At 43.3% G+C, this 18,386-nt stretch overlaps 2 protein-coding genes across 2 annotated transcripts in view; one reads left to right on the forward strand and one right to left on the reverse strand.

The window, feature by feature from the left end:
• Nucleotides 1-9,787, reverse strand: part of LRP6 (LDL receptor related protein 6) — a 115,987-nt gene extending 106,200 nt beyond the window's left edge. Inside the window, exon 1 of the mRNA XM_058804948.1 lies at nt 9,668-9,787. Within this exon, the coding sequence (XP_058660931.1) occupies nt 9,668-9,722 (55 nt within the window). The 5' untranslated portion in view covers nt 9,723-9,787. The remainder of the gene's footprint in view (nt 1-9,667) is intronic.
• Nucleotides 9,788-10,464: 677 nt separating this feature from the next.
• Nucleotides 10,465-18,386, forward strand: part of BORCS5 (BLOC-1 related complex subunit 5) — an 81,543-nt gene continuing 73,621 nt past the window's right edge. Inside the window, exons 1-2 of the mRNA XM_058805093.1 lie at nt 10,465-10,645; nt 10,911-10,996. The gene's annotated coding sequence lies outside the window, so the exon portion shown is untranslated. The remainder of the gene's footprint in view (nt 10,646-10,910; nt 10,997-18,386) is intronic.

Consider the following 18,386-nt stretch of genomic DNA (forward strand, 5'->3'; position numbering starts at 1 on the left):
AAGGACTCCAAATGTCTCGTCAGAATGACAATGCACTCACATTCAGCTCACAAGAGAAGGAAAAATAGAGAAATGGACATAGATAACCAGCAAAGAACCTCCCTAACACCATTCAACACACAAAACTCCTTGTATGCAATACAATCATCATCCCCAAGATGTCCCACAGAGAACCAACACAAGAATGTAAGGAAAAGTTTCTGGACTGACACAAGGACTCTGGAGCAGTCAGTTGTGAGGACTGTCCCTTCACTCCCTGGGTTTCAAATTTCTTCATTGCTCCTCATGCTTCCAAAAAAATTCTGTATATTTATTTTCTGCAAATGTTTGAGTTTTGCTGCTCAGTTTGGAGAAGCAAGAATTAAAAGATTGAGGTGGCATTGGGAATAAAGCCTGGGAGACTTGTATCAAATAAGAAGAGAGACAATTAGAAAATTAACATAAATTTTTCCAAATAGCAGGGAATCAGCCTCAAAAAACTTATACAGAGATGGTTTATATTTTCAAGTAAACAATAAAATCATCAGGAAATACATAAGAGTTTTAAGCACAGCAAGCAACAGGCCAGGATTTTGCACCTAGTTCTCCATCACAGCACTTTCCCAGTTTTTTCCACACAAGACACAATTCCATAGATTTTTAAAAATAAAAATAATTAACTGACTTTCACTGTGAACCGAGAGCACTCTTCTCTGTCAAACTCCTTACTCTCACAAATAAACTTGCAGGACACAGCAGGCAACAAGGAATTTAGTAAACAAGCATGAGGCAGCCCAAACTTGGCAGAAAGGAATTTTTCTCCTCTTTTCAGCTAACCTAAATATATTCCTCAGGTTAAATGTTCAGATGGTAACTCAAAAGGTCACAAGAGCAGCAGGCCAGTGAAGGAGATGAGTAGCCATATCAGTGCAACAGCAAACACACCAAGCTAGGCAACAACAGCATTTGGATTCTGCACTAAACTTTACTTTTTTCAGGCCTTTGGCCAGATACCAGCCTTGCAGACCAAGACATCCTGCAGGACTAGCTGGTACAGAGGCAGTAAGTCACCCTCTAGCCTGCTAAATGAAGGGAAAAAAATTACCTTACTAAAGCTAGAAGGATGGAGACATGAGAATGAGAGGAGGAAAAAAAAAACAGAAAAGAAAAGAACTTCAGGAAAGCAAAGAAATACCAGGTCCAGGCATAAAAAGCCAACAGACCTGCCAGATTATAGCAAAAGCACTCATCACTGAAATACACCACGAAGTCCCAGCCTATGACAGGCAAAAAACCTTCTGAATAGCAGGAATCACCTGCCAAATCATCCCACTGGCAACAGAGCCACACAGCAGGATTACCAGAGCTGGGCTCTTCTCAGTGCTAGGCAGCACACTCACAGAGACCTTTTGTACACCTTGCTGTAACATGGACTCCCCTGTCCTGAAGTTCTTTTGATTGCACTCTCATGGGGGTGGAACACAGCACTTTAGCTCTGACATTTTTCTAACTTTATATTCTGAATCTACTTGGCTGACAACAGGATGAGCAGAGAGCTGATGCACCATCTTGCAGCTGCACTGCCATGAAACACTACTAAAATGTATCACCACACACTACCATCTTCTTCCATGACCCTTCTGGTAACAGAGCAGCAGCAAAATAAAGGTGACCTGGCACTTTCCAGGGCAAACTGTAGGCTATGGAAAGCAGGAAGGGATGTTCAATCAAGTACTTCCGTGATCCACATTAATGTCTGCAGAACTTCAACATTATACAGCTCATTTTCTCAGGTGTCCTCATAATTTTCCTCCAACACTCTTCCAGCCTTTCAAACAGTTGTCAGAATAACACACAGGGCTGCAGATGAAGTCATTCCAGTTCCACACACATTGGCAATAGTTCCCCAGTTCTACAGGCAACACCCATGTTTAAATCGACACGATCTGTTTAATGAAAATGTGAGTTAAAAGCACCTCTGCTCCTGCAGAAAGGCCTTGTTGGGCTCCACCAAGGAGAGTCCCACATCTCAACAGGGATGGCATTCTGCAGTCTAAACTAAGGGAGGAGAACTGGATCACACTGAAACAAAATACTGCCCTTCACTCCTTCTGGCACCACCTTTTCCTACAGTGCTCCTTTTCCTAACAGTGACAAACAAGCCAAAAGCCTTGACCATATTCCTCAGGAAGCTGTTGAAGCTGAGTCACTCCACTGAAGGACAGCACTGAGACAACACTGTGCTGCTGAGACAGCTGGAGCCCATTTCCCAAATTCTAGGAAGGCTAAAGGCCACAAGACGCAGGTGGGAATGCCCCAAGCTTTGTTGCTACTCTGGAGCAATTGCAGCTCATGATGTGTTCCAGCCTAAACAGCTCATGTTTGAGCGTGCAATCCAGTCCAGAATGGCCTGGAAGTGTCACTCGCTGTCACTCCCACCAGCTCACTCACCTCCTTTGCTGGAGTGTCACCCAAGCACATGGGGACAGCCCAAGCCATGGGGTCTTACCCCAACTGCTCTTAGTTCCACAAGGATTAAAGAATTCACACCCTCAGCAGCAGCACCCTTCCAACAAACAAGGCTTTTCTCCACACTGACAAGAAGCTCACAGGCAATGAATACTCTCAGACGACTCTTCCAACAATTTATCCAAGGTCGCACAGCAGTCTAAAAGATACTCAAAAAATATTTCCTGAAGTGTGTCAGTTTGTCTCACCAGATAAAAACCAAATCAAACAAAACAGCTAATTTATTCTGTTTTGCAGGGTTTTATTTTTTTGTTAGTTTAGATTTTTTAAGCACTATCAGGAAGTTGCTGTAAAGTAGGAACATAGAATTTAGCACAAAAGACCCCATTTAGAATGAATAGTTATGGACTGGTTTTAATAGGTAAGGAAAGATGTGCACATACTTCAGTGATTTTGAGAATTATTGCACATTTAATTTTTATTTTGTGAAATAACTGTTGAAGCATACTTGTAACTCTCATACTTTTAATATCCCAGCACTACTAATGTCAAATGTTCAACAGGCTTACATTAGATGTAATGACACATAGGAAAAAAAACAAACAAACCACCCCATGAAAACACACACACACACATGCAGGATCCCTTGGAAAAGGTGAATGACCTTGTCTTTTTCAAATTGAATGGGACTCATTCTGGAAATTAAAAGAAAAACAAACAAACCCATATATACAAACCCACCCAACTTGGAATTACATTACTCCTTTTACCATTACCTACAGGGTAAAAGGGTAACTGCTGAGATTCAGTTAAGTTTTTGAGTTATAAGAACATCATTGCATTTTCTAAATGGACATAGTAAGACTCAAGGTTTTATAATTTGTAGACCGTGTATCTTATAAGGTCTACAAAGACCTTATAAGATACAAGAGCTACAAATTCCTACTCCTCTATTATTCTTAATATTCTTTCTCCATTAATCTGTGCGTGGACAAGAGGATTCTTGGATTTCCAAAGTGTTAATATTTTAATTAACACTGTAATTAATTTAATTTTAACTAATACTATGAGTATAAGTAGGAGTTTTATTCCCTGCTTTGATATAACAACTAAGGGAATAAAGTTAAAAATCCTATAGTACCTTAAACTTCTGTTACTTTCCACATATCCTTAACTTCCAGAATTCCAGCAAACATCAGCTACTTTCTATAAGCCTGAACTGACAACAGACAGAGGAGAATCTTTGTTATTAAGGAATTCTAGAGGCACAAATGGGTTAAAAACCTCAGCACACTACACACAAACTGTATTTTTCCTCTGGGGACTAACTGGGCAGAGAGGGGAGGAATAACAGGAAAAATATAAAGGTATCATAGAGAAGAAAACAAACCATTTTTGATTATGCAAAATTATATAGCTAGCTGATTAAAATTTTCTGTCTCAAATATGATTACTTTTCAAATTGGACATCAAGAACTCACACATGGCCCTCATAAACAGAATTAACACTATAATCCCATTATTGCTGCATTGATTATATCACAAGGGAGTAATTCTATTTAGGTAATGTGATCCTGTAACAAGATACTAAAAAAATCTGTATTAATGTTGCCATTTTCCATGTCTGTTTATACCAAAAACATTTCCTTATTGTTCTCTCTTTATAAATACTGAAGCTCAAAAAGCATTCCAGCTTTTAAACTAACATGCTTCTATCTCTAAGTAGTTTATAACATTTTGCAAAGGAAGCAAAGTGTTACTAACTAAAGTATTGCCTCTTTTAACCTAGACTTTGGTTAGTTTCTTAAAAGTCTATTAAAAATAAGGTATTACAAACAAAGGTATTAACAGTATTCCCATTCTATTCATACACTGGTATGTTTGACTCCATTTCAAAATCGGTGGGGAACTGTTCCAACTACATGGAAATCAAAAGGTCTCTAGCAAGATAATAATGAGACAAAAACACCACCCTATTTTCATAACCATTTCACCAGAGAATATATCCAAAAGCAGAAATGACAACAAGATCATTTCTACTTGCAAATGCAAGCACTGTGTTCTGAGCAAGTTTGTCCATGTGGAGCAAACAGCAAGCCTTTCACATTGTGAATGTCCTGACATAAATATTTATAAACTACAAGGATATCTAGAGAGTTTAATGATGGCTCTCTATGTCAGCTTGCCTGGTAAATATATAAATTGGAAATTATTAATATTTAGGATGTCAATACCCAGCATTTATTAATAATCTGTTAAAGATCCAAAGCTTTCCCGTTTCAAGCCTTGGACAATTACCACAAAAGAATGACACAGCCTCTTTGTTTGGAGCACTGTGCATTCTGTAGCTCTGCAAGTGGTACATACTCTGAAGCCACACCTGATGTGTGAGCTGAAAAACTAAAGGTTATTAGGAGAGCACTTCGTTCACTGAACAGCAATTACACTTTGGAAGAGTCATCACTACAAAGTGCTTGGCACAGAAGGAGCGGAATCACTGCTGGCTCATCCCAAACCTCATGTGCACACACCAACAGTCACTCTTGCTGAGCCACAGCTTTTAAAACTCCAGGGCTCAGTTTTAAGTGGGGAGCACAATCTGTGAACACGAACAGACCATCCCTGAAGCCTGCAGGGCAGATGCATCCCCTCCACATCTTTCTAAGCAACTTACACCTCTGACTGCTACAAGTTCACCTGAGGGAAATTCCTTATCAGCCTAAATTCTGCCCAAAGCTCTCAGGTGAGGGGGCTGAAGCATGAAGGCTCCCCAAGAGAGCTGGAGAGGAGATGAGCAGGCTCCCAGACCCAGCAGAGCCACCAGCTCAGCCAGAAGCAGGAGTGTGCAATAAAGCTTCAGCTCCAACTGCGCTTCTGGCACCACAAACAATAACATGGACCCCTCCCTACAGTACAAGTAGCTTTGGAAGATAGCACCAGCAAAGCAGCCCAAGTATTTAACATTTCTTAGGAAATTAATGAGGTTAAATATGTGGGGGACAAAGAACATAGTAATATTCTTTGAATATAGAATATATCTGCAGACTTGCTACCAGAGGAGATGAATGGTGACAAACCAGAAACTGAGACCATTTTCTCTCTGTTTTCCTGCCCTAGCCCACTCCCTCAGAGGGAAGAAAAAATATCTTCACTTCAAAAATAGTTGGTTTAAACAAAAAAGTAAGTCCCATATTACATGCACTGCAGCAGATATTTTTGAAGCTGGCATTTTTGAAATGTGACATCATCTTAAAGGTGAATTACAAATGTCCAGAGGAATCAGATTTCTCCAGCTCCCAAAGACAGAGCTTGAAAGGTTCCTATATGCCCAATCCTTTAAAACAAAATTAAAAAAAAAAAAAAAAAACAAAACCCTTCTACATATTCTATCACTTATAGCCAAATTCCTTACCTAAAACTCTGGGAATGCAGATTGAAGCAACACTCTAGGGAAAAAGTAAACATGAATACAGTTCATGCCCCTCTAACCAGTGTTGCTGTGAAACAAAAACAAAGCTTTCCACATGAATACCTTCACATAACTCATGCTGAAGGATACAAGAAGTCCTTTACGGGCATAAACCCTGACCAGACCTTCCCTATACCTTCAGAATTTCCCTATATCTTGTCAAAAATGCTACTTTACCTCACCTCCAAAACAGTAAAAACTGCCATCAAACTTTTAAGTCCTAATTTTTCAGTTTTAAATAAAAGCCAAAGCAATCTGATGATAATTAAACTGTATCACAGAGATGCAATTGAAAGAACTGTAAAATTAATAGTGGATTTTGGAACACCTTAGATCACACTAATTTTAGACTATTCTATGAAAAGATGAAAGAGGAAAATGGCAGACAAGGGCACACTGATTTCTGAGGAATCATACAATGAAGAAACATGACTAGAAAATGGTTGATTCAAGCTTGGAAGCAGAAATAGACCATGATTATTAAAAAAATATTTACAAGTCTTATTGCCATAGTATTGTACAGTCTCTAGATGAAGAGACCCTTCACCTGAATGCAAAAACACAGCTCCACCTGGAAATGCCACATCTGGTCTCCAACCTGAGTGCTTCAGGAGTGACAACCTATTCTTTATCCCCTTCTCTGACTTCTGGTAGAAAAATATGTGCACACAGCACCAAAGTTTAGCAAAGTTTTGAACATCAAACTCCTCTAAACAACATGCAAATGGATCTTAAAAAAACAAAACACAAAAAACAAAGGATCTGTTTATGAAAACAGAAACAATGGATTAACAGATTAAAACAGTAACAATATTACAACAATAATAATGGATCCAAACAAATTCTCTTCTGAACTCTAGGAAAGCATAGTTTGAAAACAGCCATTACCAAAAAGGCATTTTCATTTCTTCACTATCTGACCCTAAACACCGAGGCCTGCAACATTCAGCAAGTTTTTACAAATATCTTTTATAAGATTTCTATTCAAGCAAGAGCTTTATACACTGCCTGCATGATCAGGGTTTAAAGCCAAAACAAAGCAGCACTTGCATGCTGACTGGAGAGCTATTTCAGGAAGAAAGCAAGCCATGAACACTGTGGAGGAAGAACTCTATTTAGCACTTTTTAAAAAGTTGAAACCTCAGTTCCACAGTTATCTGCAGTGTCCTGACAGATATGATGACACTGCTCTTGCCTCTCTGCAGCTGTCAGTTATTTAACAATTCTCTCTCTCACTGGTTTCAGAGCTGTCCTGAAGAACACCTCAGAGTGCCATGGAGCAGCTCTGACTCCACTGCTCTGGAATACCCTGAGGGAGTGACTTCACTGTTGGTCAGGGGTGGAAGCCCAATCTCCCAAATCAAACCATGGGCCAAAAGGAGACAAGAGACCAGGGACATCGTTCTTCTAGAAGCTAGAACATTAAAAAAACCCCAAGCCCAAACCACAGAACCTCCACAGCATGCTGTCCTAATGGTAACCTCCTGTCCCAGAAATTCAAACATCATCAGTAGGATCTGGTTTATTGCAGTCCTTGGATGATTTTTGAGACAGGTGTCTCGCCCTGTGCATCAATTTCTAGCCAGTAACAGCTCCAAACTTCTTCAAGTCCTAATGCATTTCCAGGTACTGATTTTTTTTCCTTTCTAGACAGGTAAGCAAATTACCAGAGTTTCTTCAGAGTAATAATAGCTCAGCTGTCATAAACCTTTGTCCATTTGCCTTTTCTATGAGAATGGGAGGCTGGCTCTGGAAGAGAGAGGATGCTGCAACCCACAAACACACGCCACAACATTCGCTGGGTTTCTGTCTCCAGCACTGTCAGCCTCTACAGCACTGAATTCACAAGTGAACTTCCTAACTTCAGCTCTACTTTCATGTATGAGCTTATTCATACTCATGCTGGCACTGCCTCTGCCTCATTAAGGAACTGCTGACACCTCTCCTGAACTCAACACATCTTACTCCAGCCTACTCCACTTGCACAGATGCTGTTTATTAGGGAGGATGTGTGCATTAAAATTTGATTTTTGTTTCTTCACGGTTCAGCTGTTCCTGCTGTTTATCTCTATGTAAAGTAACAATTAGCCAGTAGGAAAATTACTGTCGTGTCACAAACAGAGGATCACAACTTCAGGTAGGCAAGCTAACAGCAGGGCACCATGAACACAGAAGAAACAGAAATGCTGCTGGGATACAAATGTCCTTGGAAATAGACAGAGGTGAGAGATGAGAAAAGGAATGACAGCCATATGATTTACAGACTTAACGTTTCTTCAAAGTGTCCCATTAAGCATGAAATATACAAAAATTTGCAAAAGTACATGCCACTATTTTGAGGTTAATTTCAGAAGTTACTGTAACAATATTCTGTGACATCACAAACAACAGCTATTTCTGGGCTGTCATTTGAATTAGACTGAACATCAAATTAAAGCCAAATACATGGCATATTAAGCATGGGTTATGATTGTTACTTATTAAAATAAACTAATCAGGAAACAGTTTCTCCCTATACTGGAGGGCCAACTTAACTTTTGAAATTTGGGGTTTAACAGCCACAATGTAAGTATGAAAAGTTACACATGCCATTTAAATACGTATATTTGTATCTCTGCAAACAGGATACAATATGGCAAACAGATGCACAGGGTAAAAAAAAAGGCTATGGATGAGATGAAAATCTTTGTTTTCCAGATTACTGAGCAACTGGAAGCTGAGCACTTACTTCAACCTATCCCACCTTTAGACTAACTTTCATCAAAACACTCTAATGGGGAGGAACTCTCTAAACCAAAATGTGGTTGATTAACTGTTAGCAGTTAATCTCTTGCCCATCTAGTATGAAAAAAGTCCAAATCAAGTAAACAGAAACATCATATATGCAAGCACCACAGATGATTTCTTCCCAGAAAGACTGAACAGAGATAATAGTTACTGTAGTTAGGTCTACAGCATTTTTAAAAAATATATAAATAAATAAAAATCCTGTTTTCTTTCAGAGCGTGTCCTGTAAGATAAGAAATTTTGTTGGAGCAAAATTCTCAGCTGCTTTAAGTAACATCCCCTCGTAAGGCACTCGACTGCTCCTTTAAAGCTTGCGTGAACATCCGTGGTGAAACACAAACTTCTCCCAAGTCCCAGCGCAGCGCCGGCCGAGCTCAGAGCCGAGCCTTCCCTGCTGCCCAGGCTGCGGGGCGAGGCTCGGAGCTCCAGCAGCGGCTCCCGGGCATTCCCCGCTCCGCAGCCGAGCCCGCGGGGGCTCCGCGCTCCCCGCACGACGGAACGGCGGGGGCTGAGCGGGGCCAGCCCGGCCACGGGCACAGCGGGACCAGCCCGGCACCGGCGGGGCCGAGCTCTGCCCAGAGCCCCCGGCGCCCACGGACCGCCGGGCTTGCAGGGAGACACGGCGGGAGCGTGCGATACTTTAGGGGGATCCTTAAAAAATAAAAGAAGGGAAAAGAAAAGGAAAAGGGAAAACTTGAAAACAACAATGGGGCGGCTCGGGACGCGGCCGGTGGCCGCTGGCAGGGCGGGCTGCTCCCGGCGCGGCTCGGGAAGTTGCTCAGGAGCCGCCGGGGAGGCGGCGGCGGCCGGGAGGGAGGGAGGGAGCGCTGCCCCCGCGCCGGGCCCCGCGCCCCGCCGGCAGCCAGGCCGCGCCGCTCCCCTCCCGCACGCCCAAACATGGCCCCTCGCCACCAACCCGGCAACTTTCCCCCTGCCCCTCCCGCCGCCACCCGCCCCGCTCACCTCGCATCAGGGAACAAAAACTGCAGGCGAGTAGGCTGCGCAGGACGGCCCCCATCTTCCCTCCCTCCTCGCTCTCACCGGCGGGGAGGCGGCGGCGGGGAGCAGCACCTCCGCTGCCAGTTCATGCTTCCAGGCGGGCGGGGGAGGCGGCGGGGAAAGGGAGGGCGGGAGGCGGGGAAGGGCGGCCGCGGAGATCGCCCCTCGCCGGTCCCTAGCAGGCCACCGGCCCCGGCGTGCCGCCGCGGGAGCGGGCGCTGCCCTCCATGCCGGCTGCTGCTGCTGCTGCCGTCTCACCGCGACCGCCGCGCTCCTTCCCCCATCCACCCCTCCGCCTCCGCCGGGCGCGCACAGGCGCAGGGATACAGTCCTCCTCCTCCTCCTCCTCTTCCTTCTCCTCCTCCTCCCGCGCCGTGCCCGGCCGGCTCCCGGCGCAGCGCCCGCCCCCCGGCACCGCTCCCGTCGGGGAGGGCGGGAGCGGAGGGGCGGGGGCGCGCAGCTCCGCTCTCCCGGGCGGGATCGCGCACACCCCCGGCAGCTCCGCAGCCGGCAGAACCCCGGCGGGAAGCGCGGCCCGGGGGGGGTTCCCTAAGGGAGGGAGGCGAGCGCGGTCACGGCACCCCCCGAGCGCAGGGACGGGGCGAGCTGGGGGGCAGCCGCATTCCAGCGGGACTACTTTGCCTCCCCTCGCCCCCTCCGCCGCCTGCGATGCGTTCAGCCCTGGCCCGTGAGGACGGGACTACTTTCTGCCACAGAGCTGCGGCGGCGTCCGAGCGGCAGCACAAAGGCTCCGATCCCAATCCCGATCCCCATCCCGGGACGGGCCGTAATCCCGGAGCATGGCCCGGGGGGCGGCAGGCAGGCAGGATGAAGTTACGGTCCGTCCCCCCGGTGTGCGGGCTGAAAAGCGATAAATCCCGGCCTTTCCCGGAGCACAGGGAGCAGGCGTTCCTTATCAGCAGGAATTGCCGCCCGGCTGATGTAATGATGCGTGATTTATTTCCCAGAGATTTTGGGGGTGGCCTGCGTTATCGTCCCCCTTGCTAAATTAAATGTGGTGGGCTGGGTTTGGGCTGCTGGAGTGTTACCAATAATATGAGTTTAAACGTAGTCTTTTTCCCCTCTTGCATAGTTCAGATTTTGTAATACACCCCCAATTGAAAGGAAAAAAAAAACTTCCCTCCTTACCTTCTTTGTTTGTTCCTAATAAACAATGTAAAATGCAATTTTCTTGCATTTCCTCTAGATGAGAAAATCTTCATGATTTCAAGGTTTTCATTCAGTCTAGACGTCTACATCACAGTCTCCCTCCCTCACAGAATGTGACAGCTGGTGAGTAGAATAATGATATGGAGTAGAACAACTTAGAGCAACATTTGAGGCACTTCCATTCCAAAATCAGTATAATTTTCAGGACTATTAGAAACTCACAGAAACATTTAACTTTTATCTACTTATGTGTTCAACATATATTTTCACAGATTTTCTTGTTATTACAGTAGGAGATAACATCTGGGCCAGATTAAAGGCCTGGGCATTGTAGGCTGACTCTGAAGGTCTCCTGGTGTCATGTGATATTATCAGACTCTCAGCTTTTACTGGGGAAAAAATTTTAAAATAGAAGAAAACAGAAGGATTCTTTAAAATGAAGTGTATTCCCAACCTTCAAGGTTGCAAAAAAAAAATTTTTTTGAAAATGTAAACAATTCAGCTCAACAGCAATATCTGCCTGAGGCCAGGTCTACATTACAAAATTTGTCCTTGACTGTCTGCTGGGTGAAATAGCCCCCTCTGTTACTGTGCTGTCAGCTGGGAGAATTAGCAAACTCGAGCAAGATCCACGTGGATAATGGATGGGAAGACTTGCCATACAAAAATGTACCCTGGAGAAGAGAGAACCTGTGTCCAATCCTTGTTTGTCACCTCTAGATTTTGTAGGAGCATGCAAAAGAAGCACACTTTTATATTTATTTTCACCCTTTAAAAGGAAAATGAAGTTGTTGTTGATTTGGGGTTTGGGGTTTTTTCCCCTCACAGTGTTTCCTTATACTTTTTCCATACTCACAGTGTTGCACAATCTGTCATTAACCTCTTGAGAAGTATGGCAGATCTGTAATGAATTCTTTGTATCTTAATCATACAGTGCACAGCTGGGGAAAACCTCAAGCCTGCACCCCTGCATCACAAACCCACATTTCTCCACATGCCATTCCCTCTCACATCTTATCTGTTTCTGCTGGAAACACTCTGGTGCCTTGACTACCTCCCTTGGGAGCCTGATCCCCTGCCTGGTTGCTCTGACTCTTCAAGGCATCTTCCCTGCTGCCCAAGCTGACTGGTTTTATTTTTAGCTTTTGAACATTTATATGCTATCACTGGTGCATTTTGCCATTTTTCTATAATTCAAACCCTTTCCTACTTGGATTTCCTCTAGGCCAGTTAATGATTATTGGCTTCAACTCCCTTAGCCTAGCCCCTTTCCCCACAGCCTAGAATCCTCCTCTGTTTATTCCAGCCCAAGTATCATAAAATCATAGAATCACAGAATTGTTTGGATTGGAAGGGGCCTTAAAGAACATCTAGTTCCAGCCCCATGCCATGGGCAGGAATACCTTTCACTGTCCCAGCTTGCTCCCAAGTCTAAGTCCAGCCTGGCCTTGGATGCTTCCAGGGATGGGGCAGCCACAGCTTCTCTGGGCACCCTGTGCCAGGGCCTCACCACCCTCACAGAGGAGATTTTCCTGATGTTTGGCTTAGATCTGCCCTGTTTCAGTTTGAAGCCATTCACCCTTGTCCTGTCACAGTATGTTCTTGTAAATAGTCCCTCTTCATCTTTCTTATAGGCTCCCTGCAGGCACTGGAAGGTGCCATTTGTGTCACTGTCATGGTTTAGGAATGGTGCTCCTACCAAGACTCTCCAACCCGTGCACTGTCACTCACTCCCCCAAATCCCTTTTCCCCTCTGCAGCAGGATGGAGAGGAGAATTGGAGGCACAAAAGGCAAAGATCGTGGGTTGGGATAACAACAATTCACTGGAAACAGAGATGAGATAAGAAAATTAACAGTAACAGCACTCTAGTAATGACAGAGAGTACAAAGAAGAAACATTCTTGCTCACTGCAGTAGCCCAACAACAGACAATAAATTGTTCCCTCTGGCTCAGAACCTGGGCCTCCCTACTTCTCTATTCAACTTAGTTACTCCACTAAGTAGGAGTTACTCCACTAAGTAGGAAGGAGCCCCTTCTCCTCAGAAGAGCTCCCTTCCCCTCACCCCCAGCACTGATAGAAGGTGTTAGGATAACTTCCATGTCCTTGCCTTGTAGTCCTGGCTACTACAAAAATTAACCCTCTTGGGTGGGAGCAGGACAGTCACCCTGAAGCCTTCTCTTTTCCAGGATGAACATTCCCAGTTCTCCCAGCCTTTCCTCACAGCAGAGCTGCTCCATCCCTTTATTCATCTTGTTGGCCTTCTCTGGACTCATTCCAACAGGCTGATGTCTTTCCTGTGCTGAGACTCCACTTCCCATGGGCCACTTCAGTCCAGGTCCCTCTGGACTGGCCTGTCCTTCAGGTGTGTCCCTGCACCCTCAGCTTGGTGTCATCTGCAAACCTGCTGAGGGCACACTCAATCCCTTCATCTGTTATTAATTAAGATATTTAAAGAACTCTGGTCCAATGTGGACTCCTAAAGGACACCACTTGTCACTGAGATACATCAGGACTCTGAGCAATTGATCACTACCCTGAAAAAATGGCCTTTTTTGAACCTTTGTCCCCATCAGTGCTTAGAATTCAAGACCAAGTCTATCTCCTAAGTGTTTGTCAGCTTTACTTCTAATTCATCCATGTAGCATTACCTTCATAGCAGAGGCTTTTACAAAGTAAAATAGGAGGCAAGATTACCACGCACAAAAAGCCTCCAACAGGCATGATTTCTCTGAGGCGATTATGTTCCTTTATTTGAGTTTGAAGTCAAAGTAAGTGGAGAGAGAATGTCTCTTTTATTTTAGTAAGAAGCTCCCCTTGTTGGTCACAGTTATTTTCATTCACCTTAGAAAGAGAAGCCTTGGTTTGCTGACTCAAATCCAGCTGAGGCTGAGAAACCTGGACAGCTCTTACCTCTGAGCTTGGATGGTGGCTCGATGACACAAGAGTTTTCATGGGATTATTTTTAAACTTGGGCAAGTTCCCTGGTTTAGTTGGTGGCCCAGCTTCACGAGGAGTTGTGTCAGCTCTCAGGACAGCAAGGGACAGCAGCCAGAGCTCATGAAACCAGCAGTGACTGCCAAAGTCCCTCTGCTTTTGAGCTGTGCCCTGAGTTTGAGTGGAGTCAGTGCGATCTTCTGTAGAACCAGAACCAAAGTCCCTAATGAGCAAAAGCTGTTAGAAGAAGATGGATGCTCAGCAGTTGAATTTGTGGCTGCCCACATCACAGAAGCCACTATCATAATTAGCTTTCTCACGGAATGTTTCCACAAGTATTAATGGGCATAGCGTGCTGAAATGCTGCTCCCTCTGAAGGCAATGGTGAAGTTCTCACTGATTTCAAAAGGTCCAGGGTTTCATACTGAAACTCAAGCTCAAGCCCTCATGCCCTCAGCAGGAAAGTCTGCAGCACAGGAGCTGGGGAAATGGGATGTAATGTTGCCATCCAATGATGCCTGTTACAAGCATTTCACAGAATAAAATAGGACACCTTAAACTGTGATGTCATCATCATCATCTCGCCACATTGCTTAGGTCATACAGTTTATAAACAAAAATGTTTCATCCAACTCTTCCTCAAAACAAGGCCAGTTCTAATAAATGTGATAGAAATGTCTGACACAGTTTATCCTATTCCAAGAGAGCAATGGGTTCACCACAGCATTCCTTCTTCAGGATCAGATCATAGAATAATAATTTCTTCCTTCCAGCTGGAAGCCATTCTCCCTTGTCCTACCAGTAATGCCCTAGTGAAAAGCCCCTCTCCATCTGTAAGCCCCCTTCAGGCTCTAGAAGGCTTGAAGCCTCCTCTTCTCCAGGCTGAACAACACCAACTCTCTCATTTATGGCTCCAGACCCGAGCTCATCCTTGTGCCTCCCCTCTGGATCCAGCAGGTCCACATCCCTCCTATGTGAGGAGGCCAAGAGCAGGATGCAGGACTCCAGGTGGGGTCTCATGAGAGCAGAATCACCCCCTCAGTGATCATGTTTTCCCTCTTGAAGTTCAACCACAAGCATTGATACTTTTCCCCTCACTTTTCCTCCCGTGCCATAGGAACTGCACCTTTTTACCAGGGTATAGGTGCCTTATAAGCAGATTTCTTTGAACAGAGAGTCATCTCTCTAGTACAGCAATTTTCTCCAAGCATCAAACCTGACTTGTTTTTTGCTATTACTATCACCACAACCAAATCACAGCAAAAATTATCACTTCCACTAATTCTTGGGCAATTTTCCCATCAAATTCCCCTTTTTTATCACACATGGAGTTGCATTTTCTCCTTGCATTTCAGTACTATTTTATTATTCCCCCAACTCTCCCCTCCCTCTCCCCCCATTCTTTCTTTCCTATCTTCTCTACCAGAAGAGGTTGCCTGGTGCCCAGGATGAGAACTGCATTTCTTTGTGGCTAAAAAAAAATCCTTGCAACAAAAACTTCACAGAGGAGAAGGTGCTTGAGTTCAGCAGCCCATACAGGCAAGCTAGTCCAACAGAAATCCAGCAATATCCCCACAGGGAAATATGAAATAAGATGACCTGGAAGGCTTGGGCATTTTCTTTGTGACTTTGGAGGAGTGTTTGGACTCCTGCTGATGGGGCACTCAAGGTCAGGCTGTCTACCTAGTACCTCTTTTCTCCTCTCCCATCTCCCAGGGAGTTGAAAATAGCACTGCCTGAGGATACCCTTCTTCAGCAGTCATGTTTTTTAGTGTGAACCATGCAGGATTCTGATTTTAATTTGGCACTGCCCACCACCAGACCACAGGGCAAGTCCAAGACTTTCCTCAGGAATATTTAGCTGTGGCTACATTTCAAAGCCATATTACAAAAATGTCATTTGAGAAAGTTACTGTTCTAAAATTTGTAAAGTGCTTTAATGCTATGTTGATACAGCAAAAACATCCTTTTAAAAGAGCTCACATTTCAGGCTGACAGACACCAAAACACTATTTTGTTTTAGCTTGCTCAGCTTTTCAAAACCAGTCAGCATCTGGGCTCTATTAAACATAACGTGCGTGCCTTTTAAGCAACAACAATTTAAGAATATTTCCTTTTCAACCCCCTTTCAAACCCCTTCAGCATTTTGCAATATGCATAATATTTAAGAATTCTGCTTTGCACTACAGCCTTTGAAGTTTAAAAATTAGTTACTGGTAAAGCCTTGTACATTTTCTTGCACTCGTTTTAGTCACAGGGATTAGTGACTAGAATTTATGCCTATGGTCAGGAAAGGTAAGTCACTGTGTCACAATAATTAGCAGTCTTTCCTACAACAGTTTTCTATCTTTATGTATGTCTTATGGTGTGCAGAGAAGAGCTCATTTTCCACCTGCAGTAGCCACTTCTGGGCTAAAGTACTCTACCACAGAGTGCAGTGTATGGCAAGTAAAGAAACCATTCCTCTTCACTCAGACTTTGTGAGGAAGAGTCATATTCATATTTCCTATTTGTATTTCATATTTGTGGCCATGTTCATGTTATATTTGTTGGTATTATTATCTTAATTTTTATGTTCATATATAAATTAGTCTGCAGTTCAGCATAGACACTAAGCACCTCAAGAATGTGGATGTGGAGCATCAACCCTGGTATCTCTTCAGGGGTGTTGTTTTTATGAGCTGTCAGTCAAGCTCTCAAAATAGGCTAGAAAACCATGCTGAGTTCCTCAGAGCAGGAAAGATTGCCCTCTAATGGTTAATCTCTAGGTTTAATGTCTGCAATATTTTATGAAGTGCTCTTCCATGTGATTTGTAAGGTAAGGCCACACAAATGCAAGATGTTGGAACAATTTATTACTTCAAGGAAAACCCAGATCTTTCTTATACTCTTAATTGATGAATAAATTAATTATTAAAAACGAAGATGAAGGCATATTCTTAGTAACATTTTCATTAAACTACCATTAGCCAGGGTCTCTCAGAGGAAGAGGGATGCCTCTGACAATTCAGAGCTATTACTCACACTGGATTTGACAAATTCTATATTTCACTGTGGGAAATGTTTCAAGGTCTGAAAAAACAGCATGAAATATATCCAGTCTATTTCAGTATCATAAAAGTTATTGTGAATGCCCTAGAGATTGATCTCACTCTTGCAGGAGTAAACTTTAAGGAATAAAATTCTTAAAGTCTTTAAATCAACTAATCACAAGGCACTGCCTGTTAAAACAGGAATTCATGTGGGTCCTTAAGCTTGCAGTGGCTGCATCTATAAAGGTTTCTGTGGCTTATGGCTGTAACTCATCCTTCATGTGATGAGGGGATAGAAGAGGCAATTATACAGAGCTGAAGTGTCTTTCACTGCCTTTCCATTTTCATCAGTTCTTTGAATAATTTCCTGGCAGTGTAGATTTCAGTAAATGCTCTTCCAATATAGCTGGCAACTAAATGAAGATAAATGACAAAGGAATACTCAGAGAAAGTAAGACCCAGTTCCCAAATATATTTATTTAAAAAGTAGTGGCTGCTATGAAGGCATTATTGAAAGATAATATATTTTGGAATAATTAGATTATATTTTCTCCTTTCAAGAAGAAACAGTGATTAGAGTGAGGTTACCCAATCCATTCCTCATCCTTCCTTTTTTCTACCCTATCCCCAGTCAAAACCACAAAGATAGTATTTGGTCACATGGATCTTTGCATAAAAGACAGGGAATTGTGTCTGAATAGCCCTGGCTAATAAAGCTCCTTCCAATGCCTTTTTCAGTGTCAGAGCTTTGCAGTTAATGCAACTTCTACTATTTTTTTTCCTTATTGCAATTGTGAAAAATCTAATACCTTTACAACCATTTGAAAAGGGCTTACACAGAGCAAAATCCCCATTTAATCTCAGCATATTAAGAAATATATATTTTTTTTTAACAATACATTTAAAGTGCTATTTTCCCAAAACACTTTTTTCTTTCAAGATAACCAAAGCTCTAAAAGTGTTGAAAGGAACTATGATTTAGAGTCCTATCTTCACTTGTGGTTTAAGAATCCTGCCACTTTAACAGGAGGAAACAGCTAGTGTATGTGTGGCCTAAGGTACACTGTAGCAGCAAATAATTCAGTATAGCAAAAGGTGTTCCAGTCACCACAGTTAAAAACCCAAAACAATGGGAACCACAGACCAAAACCACTTAAAGATAGGAGACAAAAATGTTTGCAGACACTTGGCCTTGTCGAATTTCTGCCTCTGACATTTGTGGTTTAGGCACCCATTGCTTTCAGCCTGTGCACCCCAGAGACTACAGCAGACTCTTTGGCATTACATGGGAGAGCTAAAAAGCCTTTCCAAGAAAAGAGGGTAAAATGAGTCAGCTTTGGCTAAGCTGATTCCAACTGATGCTGGCTTTAGCTGTATAAGCCCACTGTTGGGTGGAAAGGTTTGCAGGCTTCTGCAGCATGCACATATTATCTGATTACTACTCCTGGATATTATTGGTCTGACAGAATTTTCAATTTTCTTCATCAATTTTCTATTAAAACAAAGTGAACCAAAAAGAAAAAGGATCAGAACAGCTTGAACAT

Source organism: Ammospiza caudacuta, chromosome 5 (genome assembly GCF_027887145.1).
Source record: "Ammospiza caudacuta isolate bAmmCau1 chromosome 5, bAmmCau1.pri, whole genome shotgun sequence".
Lineage (NCBI taxonomy): Eukaryota > Metazoa > Chordata > Aves > Passeriformes > Passerellidae > Ammospiza > Ammospiza caudacuta.